Here is a 17,772-nt window from a genome sequence, read left to right on the forward strand (position 1 = left end):
GATGTTGCCTAGTCCCTTAATGAGATGAAATCTATTTTCCTAATATGATAATTTCGATTTTTGTGATATTTGTGATGCCTTGACTACTTTAAATCAAAATTGCATTATGAACTCTTTATTATTCATAATGGAAAAGTTGGATGTTGCCTAATCTCTATATAAGACGGATCCATTTTCATAATATGAAAACTTGGACTTTTGTGACACTTGTGATGCCTCGAACACTTTAAATAAAATTGTATTATAAATTCTTTATTATTAATAATGTAAAAGTTGGATGATGTTTAATTCCTATGTGAGATGAAATATAATTTCATAATCTGAAAAATAAGATTTTTGTGACAAATGTGATGTCTCAATGACTTTAAATGAAATTGTATTATGAACTTTTTATTACTCATAATGTGGAAGTTGGACGATGCCTTAAATGTAATTTTAATTATGAATTTTTATTCAAAATGTATCTTTTGATCTTTGATAACCCTAGTATTGACATGAGATGAAGTATAATTTTATAAAATGTGAAAAATATGATTTTTGTGAGAGTTGGGGTGTCTTGATGATCCTAAATGAAATTGCATTATGAATTCGGTTATTTTCATAATATAAAAGTTGGATTATGTGAAATGAAATTTCAATTATGATTTTTATGCACAATATCTATTGAGTTTCAATACCCTAATCATGACATGCATGCCTTTGATTTTGTGAGAGTTGAAATGCCTTGATAACCCTAAATGAGATTACATTTTAAATTTTTTATTCATAATATGAATTTTATGAAGTTAGATGATGCTGTAAATGCAATTTTTGTTATGTATTTTTTCATAAAGTTTCCATTGAGCTTGGATAAATTTAGTCCTTACATGAGATATAATCTATTTTTATAATATGAAAACTATATTCGTGAGAGTTGAGATATTCAAGATGACCTTAAATGAAATTATGTTATGAACTCTTAAACTATAATGAGAAAGTTGGATTATGGTTTAAATGAGATGAAATCAATTTCATTTTTATGAGAGTTAATATACCGCGTGGACCCTAAACGAGAATTCTATTATGAACTTTATTATTCATAGTTTGACAATATTGATTACCTTAAATGCATTTTCAATTGATCTTATTCTTTACATGAGATTGATTCTATTTTTATTATTTGAAAAAAACATATGATTTTTAAGAGAGTAGAGATATTTTACCGTAAATGAAATTGTATTATTGATTCTTTATTAATAAAATGAAAATAAAATGATGTTTTAAATGCAATTTCAATTATGAAGTTTTATTCATAAACTATCTATTAAGATTCGATGATCCTGGTCATTAAATGAGATGAAATCTATTTTCATAATAATTTGGGCCATCTTAGATGCCTTGATGACATTAAATGAAATGAAATTATGAATTATTTATTATTTATAATAAGAAAGTTAGATAATATCTTAAATGCAAATTTAATCATGAAATTTTATTCTTAAAGAATTTATTTAGCTTTGATAACTCTAGTCTCTACATGAGATAGAATTTATTTTCACTATTTGAATTATATGAAGTGAAATTGATTTGAAGAATAAATGTAATCAAATTATTAGAAAATCTTTTGCTAAAGCTCTCAGCAATGTTTGCAATATTTCTCTTTACTAGTTACCAAAACTGAAAGAAGTTTATCTTGTCATTAAAATTTTCGGAGGAGGAATATAAAGTTGTTTTGGAAGAGTGTAAAAATCATCTTCAATGGTAAGTTTATTGTGTATAAAGGTGACTCTCCTATTAAATAGAATGATTTACGGCAAAATAAGGTTTTGAAAGTCGTTTGGACGTTGGGGGTCTTGTTTCTTTAGAAAAATGTTTTCTTGATGACAACTATTTATTATTCATAATGTGAAAGTTGGGTGACAATTTAATCGCAATTTTTATGATGAATTTTTCCATAAAATGTCTATTGAGCTCTAATGACTATAGTTCTTATATGAGATGAAATCTAATTTCATAATATGATATGGTTTTTGTGAAAGATAATATACCTTGACGATGGTAAATGAAATTGCACGTTAACTCTTTTATTATTCATAATGCTAAAGTTGAATTATACTTTAAATATAATTTCATTTATGATTTTTTACTTTTAAAGTATCGATTGAGTTTCGATGATTATAATCAATTGACCCGCCAAGGTGATAAGGCGGAATGATAGTTTCATTTCAACACACCTATTTAAGTTGGTCGACCGACCGAGTTGGCCATATTGAGACTATTAAGTATGAAGACATTTGGAGTTAGAATATTTGTCCAGACACATATACATATAGTGTAGTAAAATCTGAAAACACACATAAAGCAAAAGAAGATATACTAAAGCTTTCTGTCTCTGTCTCACTTGTCTGCTTTCCTTTGCTCTTACTCATTCCCTTATCGTTTAGCAACCAACCCTTACTTTTGATCTTTTTCATCTTTTATTTGACTGAACTCTCTCACCATGTGATGTTCACTTACTACTTGATTTGAAGACTCTACACTATCCTCTTATTATTTATTTCATATATATCCTTGGTGGATTTTTTTTTGGCCATTTCCAAAATTTAGATACTTCGTATTGAATACAAATAATACACACGCTAGATGAAATGTTTTACGGAGATTACATTATGCTTCTGACTTCTGAGGCTATGTCTCATGTTTCATTCTGTTTATTAAATTGGTATGGTATTTTCTTCATTAGCATTCATTTATTTTTTCTCTTACATTATATATATTTTTTATTACTCTTGTGGGTCATAGTGATTCATGAAACTGCTCCTACTCTAACCGTTTCATTATTAATAATCAATAGTAGTAAATAAGTCACGTTTTTTTTTGTCTCCTTTTGGTTGGAAGTAAGGTTGTTAGAATCGCAAGTTGAATGTATGATTTCGTAAGCCTATGTATCGATTTCAAGTTGAGAACTTGCAGAGAATTTTTAACAAAGTTATTGATTTTTTTATCTCAATTTTCACATTAGGTTCATTTTCTTTTTTGTTAGTTTGGTTTTTTTCATGTTAGTTTTTATCTTCATAATTAAGTTGAAATTTTGAATTATTGATACATCTATGGTATTGTTAATATGAGGTAAACTCGAGTTTATGAGTCAATTTCTCAAAAAAAAAGTTTGCTTAAACTCTCAATTTTCACAATTAGAACCAACTGGCAAGCCTTTCAATTTATTGTTGCTCCTGTTTAATTGAATTCGAGAATCTGTTATTTATATTGTAGCTCAAAGTTTTAATGATCACATTATTCCATGTTCATTCTTTTTTTGAAAGAATAGATGGATGCTATTATTAGGAGATGCTGCATTGAAAATCTAAGTTGTGGAACATGAAGATGAATGAAGGGAAATTGAATATTAATGCTCCTCTTATGTCTGTGAGGCACTGATCTTGTGCACCAATATCCTCAACTGAAGCAAAGGTAAAGATATTGGAGAATTCAGCACAAGCACTTCAATACAACAAGTTAAACATGACTCTAGATCATGTAACAGAACCTGTTGCTGTGCCTTTTAATTGGGAAAATATCCGTGGTAGACCAAAAGGTAAAATAAATTGTGACAAAGGACTAAAAGATGAGAAGTTAAAAAAATTGGAAGAGGATGATGATGATGACGACGACGATGATGTTTATTCGGATGCCTTAGAAACATTGTCTTCAACAGAATCATTATCTATGAAATGTAGTGAAAGTGGTTTGGATAATTTGGATGCAAACAAGTGTAGAAGTAAAACCAGTTCTACTGATAAACAATCTCAAGATTTCATGATGAATCGGTTTTTACCAGCAGCAAAGGCTATGACTTTAAAACCACCTCAGCATGCTCCAAGAAAACAACAATCTGTTCTGTTAGAACAACCTAGCACCAAATTGGTTAGTGAGGAAAAGAAAACCTTTGTTGACATTATACCATACACTGATCAATACCAAGAAGAGGAACAAGAAGAAGAAAGTGGCCATGAAACTGATGATTATACAAATACTTCAGCAAAAGGTTGTGGATTATTTCCTAGTTCATGCATTAAGAATTCATTGTGCTTATTAAATCAAATTCCTGAGACAAAAATGGAGAACCAGATTTCCATGTGGTCCTATGAGGTTGAAAAACCTAACAAAAGTTCTCATTTTAGCTCTTATAGATCAGGTCCAACCATAAAGAAGGTATGGACTAATTGTCTGTTTCTATTAATTTATTTGAGTTTATCCACTGACAAAAAAAATGTAGAATTCTGTGAGAGATTATAAAAACATACACATAAGATGTTTTCTACTCATTTTCATATTCTCTCTATGATAGCTTATGAAAACAACTTATAGGTTAAATGAAAAATCATTTGACTTTATTTTATCTACTTTTTATATAGAAATAGCTTATACACATAAATACTTATATAATACGTTTATTATATAAGTGCTTAATTAAGTTGTTTACCTGAACAGTCTGATTTTTCTGTACAAATTCTTTGCAGTGTAGTGCACTCTTCAATAGTCAATAGTACTCATGACTTTAAATCAGAATTTTTACTAATCATGACTTTAACTAATGAATTTTTACTAATCATGACTTTAACTAATGAATTTTTACTAATCATGACTTTAACTAATGAATTTTTACTAGCAGGCTTGGGATGCTATTCATAAAAGCAAATCAAGATCTGGAGCTTCATCACCAGACATGCATGAGACAAGAAAATTGAATCAGCTAAGTAGGCTATCTTCGGTTCGTCGGTCTGGAACGGCTGCGGCTGCTGGCATATCTTCTTTTCAAAGTAAGCCTCAATCACCCTTTCAAGGAGCAAGAATGTTTGGTGATTCAAAACATGCTGAGAATAATCAATTTAGAAAATTGAAATTCCAAAGCCAAGAACATGCTAGTTTTCAAGAGGTGCAATCACAAGTAGCCAAAAGAAGATCAAATTCAAAAGATCAAGAAATTAACCAAGAATCCATGTCTTTGCAACTTGTGCAAAGTTCATTTGAAAAAGATACAAAGATCAACAACAAGCAAATTGTTGTGGTTGATGGTTTACAAAAAACTGATGCTAAATGCGGCGTTATGCACCTTCTTTCTCCACCATTGCCAAAGTCACCTTCCGAGTCTTGGCTTTGTCGCGCCTTGCCTTTAGTTTCTTCGAAGAATTCGTTTCGGTATTCAAGTCAAGGAATACAATCCAATGCTGATAAAAGGCTTGGTTTTAGTAGAGCATCCAGCTATAGCAAGTGGGAAACAATTGTGAAAACTTCAAATTTGCATCATGATCATGAATTCTGTTCTCAGGTAACCTCATTTATATATCCTTTTAGCCACAGTTTTTTTGTTAAGTCTTAAAGATAAAATGTTCACTCACAATTAAATTTTCTTACAGGAACTAACCATATATAAATCTCAGCATTCAAAATCTTAGAGATGGAACTATGGCTTGTATATCATATTGTTATGATATACTTTGGCCTACATGCTTGGTTTTTGGCATGACAGCATAGGTAACTACATTTTCTTAGATTTTATACACTTCTCAATATTCTGCCAACTATGGCCTATATGCTTGGTTTTTATATACTTCTCAATATTTTTATTTTTGAAGTTTTCAATTTTGTTTAGATTTGTTGTGTTCTTAAAATTGAGCCGTGACAACTTTGTATTTTCTTGATATCAGTATTGTACAAAGAAGAATACATATCCCAATTGGTGATTAATAAAAAACAAACAGTTTCTTTTGGACTTGTGGTACCTTTGATGGATTCAAGATTAGATTTCCTAAGCTATCCTCAGAAGTACTTTTACATTACTGTTGAGTGCTGTTATTCTTGCTTCTTTCTTCCTTGTTTGATTATTACTTAAAGAGGTGCTATTTAGTATGAGAGACATTTTAAAAAAAAATTACGATGACTAAAATTTTAAATTGGGAAAACTAACGATGTGCTAAGATAATGGGTTCAAATAATCAAACCAATTGAAATAAGACATATATACTTTCTTACCTTTCCTTGTTATTTTTCATTGTAATATTTAACATTTTCTTTAGTGAGAAGTGCTTAATGTCACAAAAGTAGGCAGCACAAGAATATCACAAATTACGTGGCACCAACTTGAGTGTTTTCGGTTTCTCTCATGTAAGTCTCTCTACATCTCTGTGTTTGGTCTTCTATTTTTGTCACTCTACTTTGCTCTTAGCAAAATAGAATATGAATTTCTATGCAAATGTCGTTCTAAGAGTAACACCACAAAGTGCAACAAAACAAGTGTCTCGGACCTAATCATGACAAATGGTTAAATTTTAGATGAGGAAGTTAGCCTTAAATTATGGGATGAGACATAGCTTAAGAGATGCTTTAACACTATTCATATGTGTTAAAACAATAATTGGGATTTGCAACTTAGATTAACCAACAAAATAAAAAACAAAAAATTGTAGAGAAAAAACGAAAACGGAGAATGTTCAGAAAACTAGAAAACGGAGACTGATTAACGTTCTCCATTTTTTGTAGTTTTGTAAAACCTGTTTTCCTTTCTGCAGTTTTTTAAAACCAGTTTTCTCTATCAATGCAAATGAAAATAAAGAAGGATAAATGAAGAATAACACCAAGAATTTACGTGTTTGGTCTCAATTGTTGAGACCTACGTCACGGACAAACAAGCAAGATTAATCCACTATTAATGATTGAAACTTTACAAGATTAAAGCTTTCTCAAGATTGATCTCCTAGTATCTATCACTGTTTATGAACCAGCAATACTAGCTTTTCTCTCTCTCTCTCTCTCTTTCTTTTCTCCCTTTAATCTCCTCTCTCTGATTTTCTATGAATCATGAATTGCATATGTCTCTCTCTTAGTTTTCTAGCTCTCACTATTACAACAACATTACCCACATTGCTATTACAACTACAACTCTAACTCTGCTCACTTTTTCCACACAGCTGCAACTATATTACAACTTTATTTATAGAATACAAAATCAAACTAACTAACCACTTATCATAACTAACTTGGCCAAAGGTAGTTATAACAACCACTAAAGTTTAACTAACTTTAGTTAGATGATTTGAGGCACACATTCACAATATGAGTTCTGAAGTGAAAAGAGTTTTCTATTATAAAAAAAATTCGTAACGTGTTAAAAAATAATTCCCAAGTAGTTTTTGTTGGAGAAATACCGCTCACACACTTAAGATCTTATAGGGGAACACACACCACAAATAAAGGAATAAGAAAACACAACAATTTATGTGGTTAGACACTTCTTGTTTACATCCACGAGAACATCTATTCACCATCTCAAATAAAATTACAACAATTTGTTGTGGTTATTAAATAGAAAAACGAAGATCATTCGGTTTTCACAACATTCAGTCCAAGAACATTCTGGACAAAGATTTCATTAATTAAGATTGTTTTAGGTTGCGAAAATATATCAACCTTCATTACAAATAAACCAGTCTTCAAAACGAAAGAACAAAATTATATAACAAGATTGCTTTGGACAAATTCGACCAACAAAAAGCAAAACAAAGTATCAAGAACAAATAGCAACATCAATCTCCAGATTGATGGCTAAGATAGCAAGTACAACTTGGATAGAAATGATAAAGTCACTGCATGACTAACATACATACATAACAGAAAAGCTTGACATGCAACAACTGTCAGAAGTTCAAAATCCAGCAAATCACTCAAAATAAAAACGAAGATCGTTCTGGTTTTCACAACTTTAATCCAAGAATGTTCTGGTTTACAAAGAACAAAATCTATTGTAATTTAAGATCGATCTGGGCTAAGAAAGTATATCTATCTACACTACAAATCATCAGTATTCATTACAGAGGAATTTAATAATCTACTCAAGATCGTTTTGGACAAATTCGTTCAAAGAGGATCAACAAAGGTAAAACAAAACATCAAGAACAAACAACAAGATCAATCTCCAAATTTATGATTAAAAAGTACAATAAGGACATAAATACTAACATTGCATCTATGCAAAAAGCAACACGCGTACAGAACTGAAAAACATGACACACAACAGTTGTCAAAATTCAACACTCATACAAAACAGAAACGAAGAATGTTCTGGTTTTACAAAAGAACATTATGGTTATTCTCTTTTAAAGACAAAATTAAAACAGATAATTTTTCACAGTCCAAACCACAATTTAAATAGTAACAAGATTGCTCAAATCAATGGTGAATGTAAAATGCTTATATTTTTTATGAAGACTGACCAACAAGGAACGTGATCAAATTGCAAGCTCAAAAAGAAGTCAAAATAACCAAAGTCAACTATGGTCAAACATACTAGAAGTCCTACAATGTAAAGGTACATGATGTAATCTAATATTCTTATATTTAAAATGCACATGAGAACCTTTTATTTTAGCATATGCATAAAAAAGGATTTTCAAAGTGTCAAAAATGCATAAACAATGTTTGAAAATAAAGTTTTTGACAAAATTCAATGTTGTATTCGACTACATCATGTTGTAGCCGAATACAAGTGATAAGTCAGTAGTTAAAATTGAACATTTGTATTCGACTATGTAATGGTGTATTCGAATACAAGTGTTAAGTCAGTAGCTAAAACTGAACATCTGTATTCGACTATGAGATGGTGTATTCGAATACAAGTGCTAAGTCAGTAGCTAAGACTGCACATCTATATTCGACTACAACATGGTGTAGTCGAATACAAAATCAAGTTAGTGACAAAATTCACTCTTTTGTATTCGACTACAAGGTTTCGTATTCGAATACGATGTTGAAATTTTGAATAAAAACTAAACGTTACATAGGTGTATTCAACTACACACAAGCTGTAGCCAAATCAACTGCGAAGCAATGCAATTTTTCAAATCTGAAATGGTTCTGAATCATTGCATATGTTCATCAAACCTCTAGGAACGATGTCCCGCTAATCTGAAGTGATGTCTATGGAGTATAAATACCCCATAGCTCCAGTTTTAAACGAATCAATCCTACTACCAAACTTTGAAGAATTTTCTGAAATATTCTCAAAGTTAATTTTCAGATTTCAGGTACATACACTACATTTTCACATCATTGAGAAATGTTCTTTAGTATACTTAAAATAATATTAAGTTGATATAATTGTACAAACTGTTATACTCTTCTTCTTAGTCAAGAAAATTTGTTGAAAAATCAAAGAAGTTATTGTATTGTTTTTAAAGAAAGTGGTGTACTTTCTTCAAGTATTCTAATCTAAGATAGTGGTGTGCTATCTTAGGCAGTGTGTTAGAAGTTTGTAGCAGAGATCTTAGGGCGGGATTTGTATATATTCTAACAATAATGGAAAAATCTCTTGTAGTGTCCAAGAGGACTGAATGTATCATTGGTTATAAGGGGAACCAAGATAATATTGTTGTGTTTGTTATTTTTCTGCCATACACTATCCAAATCAGAAAAATCATTCACTAAGTCTCTGAAAACAAGAAAGTTTCTAAACACATAATTCACCCCTCCCCCTCTTAAATGCGCCTCTGTTTTTATAGTGAAGTTCAGAACTCGAGTTGAATGCCCAAAGAAGGAAAACAACCTCAAGATTGATCTTCAAATTGATGAATTGTGAGCAAGGACACAAATACATTGTACTTACAATTTTCTGCATAAAGCTCTGCATAATTTTGATTGGAAACAGTACCAAAATGACATTTCACAACCCATTCACTCACTCATTCATGTTTTCCATCAAACCCAAAAACAAGAACGTTCTACGTATGTCAAGAACGTCCTAGACAACCATATAAATACATGTTTAATTCCTTTAAAATAGATCTGACACTTGGGAAGTGTGTCCAACGATTATATTCATTTTAAACTGAATATTCAAAACCTTTTATCATCTATAAATTGAAGATCAATTGAAAGATTAAGGAAAAAGTTCAATTTACAAATCTACCAACATTTGTTCAAGTAATAAGAAGTCTAAAACTCTTTAAGCAAACTCCAGCTCTCTTCACTATATCTTTGGATCATCAATTACTGAGTTTGTCTTTATTTATCTTAAACAAGTGTTGAGAAGTTTCAAGTCTATTTTTTTTTGTTAGATTAAGTGTGTTTGTAAAAATAATTTCTAAGTTGAAAAGTGAAGATTGTAATTGATCAAGATGTGACCAGGAGAAAAATGTGTGAATGAGAATATTCTTGGTTCTAAAGCACATAATGAAAATCTCACGGTTGTGAGGACTGGACTAGCCCGAGTTGTGTGAACCAATATATTTTTTGTATGCGATCTTTCTATCCCACATCTCATTTTTATTTTTCACCTGCACAACACTAATCACTTTGTGAAGATTTTATTATTATATTCTAACAAAGAACGTTCTTCTGCCATTATCAAACCAAGATCAATCTTGAGTTAATTTAAATTAAGCACATGAATCAAAATTTTAAAAGGATCACAATTCAAACCTCTTTCTTGTGATTGACATTACTACTTTAACACCCTACTCTCACTCGGAGATGATTGAGGATAATTCTGTTCATCTCTACATAATGGTCCAAAATGGAGACTCCACAACTCTTCTCATGATCACCTAAATTTGGAGATACCTTACCTCTTCACTAGTCTATCTATTTATAGGATGAATAATTTGGCCTATTCCAAAAAAGAGGTTTATATTCCACAATTCCATAGAGTTCTAAAAAATTTCTACTTCATTCTTCTAAATTGAATGTGCAAGTCACAGTGGTCAAATTCAAAGACCTTGAAAATATTTATTGACTTTTTTCCGTGCATTGGAATTTCACACTTTGAAGTTTGAATTGACTCACAACAAATCCTCTGTCAATTAAAAATTTCAAACTTCTCCTCCATCTTTTTGTCCTTTCATTTTTGCCATTATTTACTCCTCTCGTTGTTTGTCTCTCATGAGTGGCAAATGTTCTTCTCATTTTTTTCCCCTACACAAGACTAAGCTCTCTTCCACCTATACTCCTTGTAAGCTCACTTCAAACAAACTTGAGTGTTCTCCACCATAGTTTTTGATCTCAACATTCATATGAATATTGAATAATTTTGTCGTTTCATATGTGCTTGAACCGCCGTTAGCAACAACCACATAACATGTTGGGGCAAAATTTCAAATAAAGTGATTTGAGGATAAACAAATAGTTAATCAATCACTAATCATGATTCTGATTATGTTGCTATTTTACTTGTGTTTTTGAGTAATTTATTCAAAGATAGAGGATCAAATACATTCATAAAAAAATCAAAGGTCTCACCATGAAAGAAATCAAGAACATCATGTCTTAATTGAACCAGAGATTGATCAGAAGAACATTTTGATTTGTAAAAGAACATTCTAGTTATTCTCTTTTAAAAACATAATTAAGTCAAATCATTCTCCATAATCCAAACTTCAAGTTAAAAAGTATCAAGACAACTCAAATCAATAATCAAGTCCAGATCTCGAGCTGAAGGTCCAAAGAAGCAAAAACAATCTCCAATTTGATGACCAAATTCATCTCCAGATTGATGAGTTGTGAGCAAGGACGGCAAAGACACGGGTACATTGTTGCTACATCTTTTTTACAGAAAGCTTAGCATGTTTCTGAGATAAAAGACTAACATTCCACATTCATTCAATCACTCATCCACGTTTTTCATAAAACATAGAACCAAGAACGTTCTGGTTTAATAGAAGAACATTCGGGACGAAATAACAGTGTTTAATAGAATTCACTTTGAACCAACTTGCAAAGGTTCAGTTACGACTATATTTTGCATTTTTAACCATCTCCTCCTCGTCTATAAAAAAGAACATCAATGAGAAGACATTAACAAGAGTTTTTAAGACATTCATTTCATACTTAAACAATCATATTCAAACAACAAAGCTCTTCTCTTAAGTAAAACTCCATTTCTCTCTTATTATTGATAATCAATCTGAAACAAGTGTTGAGTAGATTTTAATCACAAACTCTTTTATCATACACAACACTTGTAACTCAAGTCTATCTCTTAAGATAGTTTGAGTATGTTGTAAAAAAATCATTTTAGTTATTAAAAGGTGAATTGTAAAAATATTTTCTGGACTAAAAGGTAAAAGTAAACATCCTTTCAAGGTTGAAAGGTGAATTCCGAAACTAATCAAGAGTGATCAAGAAATGTAGTGTGAAAGCAAGAGCGTTATGTTGCTAAACTCGTTAGTGAAAAGTCTTACATATTGTGAGTATTGGACGTAGTCTACCTTGGGTGAACTACGATACAATCATTGTATGATATTCTTATTCTTATCCTTAATTATTTTTCATTCACTAATCACATATGACCTATAAATAATTTGTTTTATTTATCTTTAACTCATCCAGGACGTTCTAGACTTTCTGTTTGAAAACAAGATTGATCTTGAATTAATTTGAATTAAGTTCAAGAATTAAGATTTTAAAAAGGGATCACAATTCAAACTCAATTTTCTTGTGATATTGCTACTTTAGTCCATGTCGAGCCAATAATGCCTATGGTGGTTTGTTTTAATGTGTTTTCTTCTATTCACAAAATTAGATATACTTTGAAACATACCTCAAATGTCTTATATTCACCTTATAAACACTAACATTGTGTCTCTCTCACGTCACTACGCGAAAAAACGCATATTACAGCGCTTTTTTTAAGCCATTTACAGCGCTTTTTCAAAAAAATAAGCGCTGTGGAAACGAGCGCTGTAAATGATACAACAGCGCTTTTAAAAAAGCGCTATAAAACATGTAAATACAACGCGCGCTTGTTATGCACATTTTACAGCGCTTCTTCACAAAAAAGCGTTGTAATATGCACCCCATTATATGAGTTATGGGTGTGCATTTTACAGCGCTTTCTCAAAAAAGCGTTGTAATATGCACACCCATAATTTCATATATGGGTGGACATTTTACAGCGCTTTGTTGAGAAAGCGTTGTAAAATGCACACCCATAATTTCATATATGGGTGTGCATATTACAACGCTTTCTCAAAAAAACGCTGTAAAATGCCCAACCATAATTTCATATTATGGGTCTGCATTTTACAGCGCTTATTTCGTAGTTTTTTCAATTCACATAAAGTAATTATAAGTCATAAATTTCTAATACTTTATAAACTTATGTTCAAGTATGAAAATCAGATTAATTAATTCCGGCTTAGACGATCATATTATACGCATTTTGGGTGTTTCTTGTGCGATTCACTCAGATGCATGGCAACAGTACATTAACAAGGCAAAGTACCATATTTATTTTCGCATTTTGTATGTGATCAATATTAATTCATTACATTGCCGCAATCTTGCCATATTTATCTAAGAGTTAAATAAACTTTTTACTTCTATAATACATATTATATTTTGTTCAAAAATATGATCTAACGAACGAGACTCAATGAGAGATTATTATAATATTTTAGATAGTTATACAAATAATCATTCAAAACTCCATATAATATATACAGATTACTTTAAAAACATAAATCAAAAATAAAATTTAGAGAAACAAGATATGATATATTTAAAAAGACCAAAAATTTATTTAATCTATGTATTTTCTATGTATTGCAATTTCCAAAAGTCCTAAATTTTTTAATTTGAAATTTCTAGAACATTTGCAAAAAATTTCAGAATTTCATAAATTTCAATTTTAAAACACTTAGACCCTGTTTAATTTGTAAAAATATTTCATATTTTCAACTATTTTCATTTTCAAAATTTTAAGATTTAAGAGATACATTTGCTTTAACTTTTTATTGTCATTTTCAAAAAGTAAAAATATTTGAAATGCATTTTATTTGACCAACTTTAATTAACATTTCACAAAGTATATTTTGTTAATAAAATATGTAAAATAAATTTTATTTAACCATCTTTTAATCTAAAATATTTTTTATTACTAAAATTGTAATAACAATGTTATCACATATATACTTAAAAATATTAATTTCTATTATATAATTTATTTATAAATATAAACACCATATTAAGATAGTACAATAGATATAACAAAATATTATTTTCAAAACGACATCTCAATTAAATTAGTATTTAGTATATACTTTTTTGACATTAATATCTAATTAGTTATGAATTCCTCCTATCCAATACTTCAACGAAATTTATTAATAAATGTTGTTTTTTGAATTTCGAAAAAAACTTTTCAAAAACAATTTATGTCGCCGAAAATATTACTGGGTTGAGTCGCGGATTAGGTCGCTCTCTTTAAGATGTTTTGAGGCACTGTCCAAATTGTGCAAGACAGACATCAACCACGAAGTCCCTAGGATAAAACAGCTCAGATACTCTGTATCGGAGTTCTACTGCACTATAAAAAATCGTTCAAGAACTACACCCTCAATATGGCAGCCGGATGACTGCCACTCGTAATATGGCACTAAGGCCACTCGGAAGAAACAGAAGAAAGCAGTAAGAAGGGGGAGAAGTGAGAAAAACATTAGATACGAAGTGCTTTTGGTGTTATTTTTCAACTGAGGAGAACCCTCTATTTATAGAGGAAATCCGCAACTGGATCTGAGAGAATCAGGGGTCCATCAGAACGTGCGCTCCAATTTGTGACCTCATAAATTTGCTCTATAAAGCTGCTGATCACCCAAAACGTGCGCTCCAAACTTAGAGTTTTGACTATGAGTTTTGACCGGGCAACAATAGAAACGTGAGACCAAAGATTAGGGTTTTGACCAGGCAAAAAACATAGCACGATTTCAAGAAGGAAGACTGGATCAGATATATAATGTTGACTCGGTGGAAGGTAGTTATGTAATTACTGGATCAGATAAAACGTAAGCAATCAGTTAATTAAAATAATTAATTAATTTTCACATAAATAAATAATAATACACCATAGCCACAGCCGAGCCGGACGGAGGCGCGCGTGGTGGTCAATATTGTTTGTGTTCTCCCTCCTTCACAAAATTGGGGTACCCCTTGGGGCCCTCCCCAAGTTCCATAATTCCACCTTATATATTCTACTAGTGTGTGATACCCCTCCTATGTGAGACTTCTCAATTTTTTCAATTCACAACAACACTAGCTCTCATAAATGTCATCATTATTTCTAATAAATTTCCATTAAAGCATCATCATTTCCAACAATAAATAACTCTCCTAATAACTCAATTTACTTTCGTTAAATAAATAATTCATTTACTATAATATTTTTTCTATAACGATCAATGTTAATAATTAATATTCTTAATATTGTTAGTATTTTGTTGGGTGAGAGATCAAACACAACAAAATATCACCAGGGACTTCTACTTCTACTTAATTTCACATTGAATTGAACGTCATAATACTTAAAGTACCACCATGACACCAGAGATAAAATATTACTTTCTCAATTTACAATTCGATCATCTTCTTTAGTCTACTCCACTCTGAATTAGTATATATATATATATATATATATATATATATATATATATATATATATTTAAGTGACGTCAATATATAAAGTTTCAAATATAAATGAATCAGTAGTTTTTTTATTTTTATGTTTGATGGAAAATCAACTTCTTTATTTGTAATTTTATAAAAAAAAACTTTATTTTTTTTATGAATTGTTAATGCAGTTAAAGGACTCAATTCAAATCCTCTCGAAGACGGTCGTAAAATAGTTATTATTGCCATATTATTATAATTTTTTACTTCTCCATTTTTAAAATTAATTTGTTTATTTTGTATAGTCGATATTAATTAAGTAAAAATATTTGTTGTATATTTTATTTATTAAAATTATTGTCACTTATCGTATTAATTTTTATTTCATTTTTTATTTTTTTATCAAATGTCATTTAGCATGTCCTTTTATTTTATTATTATTTATTATAATAATATATTTTTTAAGTAAAATGAAGGAATTATTACTATTAGGCTTAATTGCAGTTTTGTTCCATCTATTTTAGCTGAATCGCGAAAGTAGTCCCCCTCATTTTATTTCTTCTTAGTTTTGGTCTCTCAAACATAATTTTGGTCCAAAACTTGATGAAAATTTATTTTTTTTGTTTGTATTTATTTAAGTCACATCATGCTTCAAGATCTCATTTGCAACAATTGTATCTGAAATTTATGATCATAAATGGTATAATACGACTCTAAAAAATGAAATTTCATCAAATTTTGGACCAAAATTCTATTTGGAGGGAGAAACAAAATGGAAAGACTACTTTCGCGATTCAGCTAAAATAAGAGTTAAGGGCTCGATTCAAATCCACTCGAAGACGGTCGTAAAATAGTTATTATGGTCACATTAATTATTATAATTTTTCACTTCTCCACTTTTAAAATTAATTTGTTTATTTTGTATAATCGATATTAATTAAGTAAAAATATTTGTTGTATATTTTATTTATTAAAATTATTGTCACTTATCTTATAAATTTTTATTTCATTTTCGATTTTTTTATCAAATGTCATTTAACATGTCCTTTTATTTTTTTATTTTTTATTATAATAATAATTTGTTTTAGTAAAATGAACGAATTATTACTATCATGAGACGCAATGCGTATGCATAATGACTTGTAAGAGTGCGCGAGGATAGAACGGAAGTGAAAAAACATAAGCAATGTTGTTATAATTACCAACCATGCCACCGTGTTTTCAATTGAAAACGGTTTTTTCTTGTTTTCAACTTTTTCCATTTTTCTCTTGAAATATTTCGGTGAAAATGTTTTCAAAATTTTGAACAAACATATTTTCTGTATCATTTTCTATTTTTAATGAATGAAAATAAAAAACACGGCAAATAAATAGGGCCTTAAATAATCTAAGTTGGCATCACTTTTTTATTAATTATGTTTCAAGTACACGAGAAATTTCAAAACTTAAAAATTATAGTTTCGATTTTTTTTTAATATTTGGTGTGTATTTATATTTTCAAAAAAAATTTTGATACCATAAATTTTGTGGGGTAAAAGTTAATCGGTCGTAAAAATATATATTGATTTTTTAACATTTAGAGATTTTGTAGAGGTAAGTAGAAGTACAGTTGTGGGATATAGAGAATATTTTTATACATTTTGTCATTGATATAGCCTAGCACAGCAGCCAACGGCACAAAGACTGGCCTAACAAATTTATTACGTTTCATACACAATATCAGAAGATAATTGTTTATCTACCCTCATTGTTTGTTCACAATGTAAAAAATTTACTAAATCGGAAGAAAAGTTCTGATAATTTGCGTATTTTTTGAAAGGCGATGAACATATTTCTCTATAAGAATATGAATTGGGCCTAAATTCAAAAATGAATCCCAATTAATTTTATATGTATGAAAATCATGCCATTTAGTATTGGGTGAGGCTCAAACCTATTGGATGAGTGATTTTTTTATGTATCATCATCTAAAGTTTAATAAACTTTAAATGTTTGAGCTTGTACACACGGTAATTTGAACTATTTTTTCTCTTGATTTTAAAACCCTTTGGAATTTGCCAAATCAAACGTATGATGGAGAAGATCTAAAGGTTCCGTCTTGTTGTTGAGGATATGGGAGTACATGAGATTTTATTTTTCTCCTTTGCATTTAATTCCTCTAATACGAGGAACTTAAAAATTACATTACATGAGAATTTTGAAACATTTTGAATACATTTTTAAATCAATTACTTATTTTTATAATACTCTAAAAATAAAAAATAAATAATTACTTATTTATAAATATTTCATCTAATTTCCTTAAAAAAACACTCTTGTAGAAAAGTGAGAGATTCCTAGCTCTATCTTTCCATTCCTCTT

At 29.8% G+C, this 17,772-nt stretch overlaps 1 protein-coding gene across 7 annotated transcripts in view; it reads left to right on the forward strand.

Annotated features, from left to right (window-relative positions):
- Positions 1 to 2,328: 2,328 nt before the first annotated feature.
- Positions 2,329 to 17,772, forward strand: part of LOC101497431 (uncharacterized) — a 16,555-nt gene continuing 1,111 nt past the window's right edge. The window contains exons 1-7 of one of the 7 annotated variants that reach the window (XR_012163752.1): positions 2,329 to 2,701; positions 3,308 to 4,191; positions 4,652 to 5,308; positions 5,397 to 5,514; positions 6,057 to 6,144; positions 8,244 to 8,344; positions 8,923 to 9,070. Coding sequence is in view for 2 of the 7 variants with exons in the window: in XM_027335202.2 (XP_027191003.1) it covers positions 3,502 to 4,191; positions 4,652 to 5,308; positions 5,397 to 5,435 (1,386 nt within the window). In the remaining 5 variants the exon portion in view is untranslated. Of the gene's footprint in view, positions 2,702 to 2,747; positions 2,905 to 3,307; positions 4,192 to 4,651; positions 5,309 to 5,396; positions 5,753 to 6,056; positions 6,145 to 8,243; positions 8,345 to 8,922; positions 9,071 to 17,772 lie in introns of those variants that run through there. The other 6 variants (XR_003473191.2, XR_012163753.1, XR_003473190.2 and 3 more) reach the window with 6 other exon arrangements.

This window comes from Cicer arietinum, chromosome 6 (assembly GCF_000331145.2).
Source record: "Cicer arietinum cultivar CDC Frontier isolate Library 1 chromosome 6, Cicar.CDCFrontier_v2.0, whole genome shotgun sequence".
NCBI lineage: Eukaryota > Viridiplantae > Streptophyta > Magnoliopsida > Fabales > Fabaceae > Cicer > Cicer arietinum.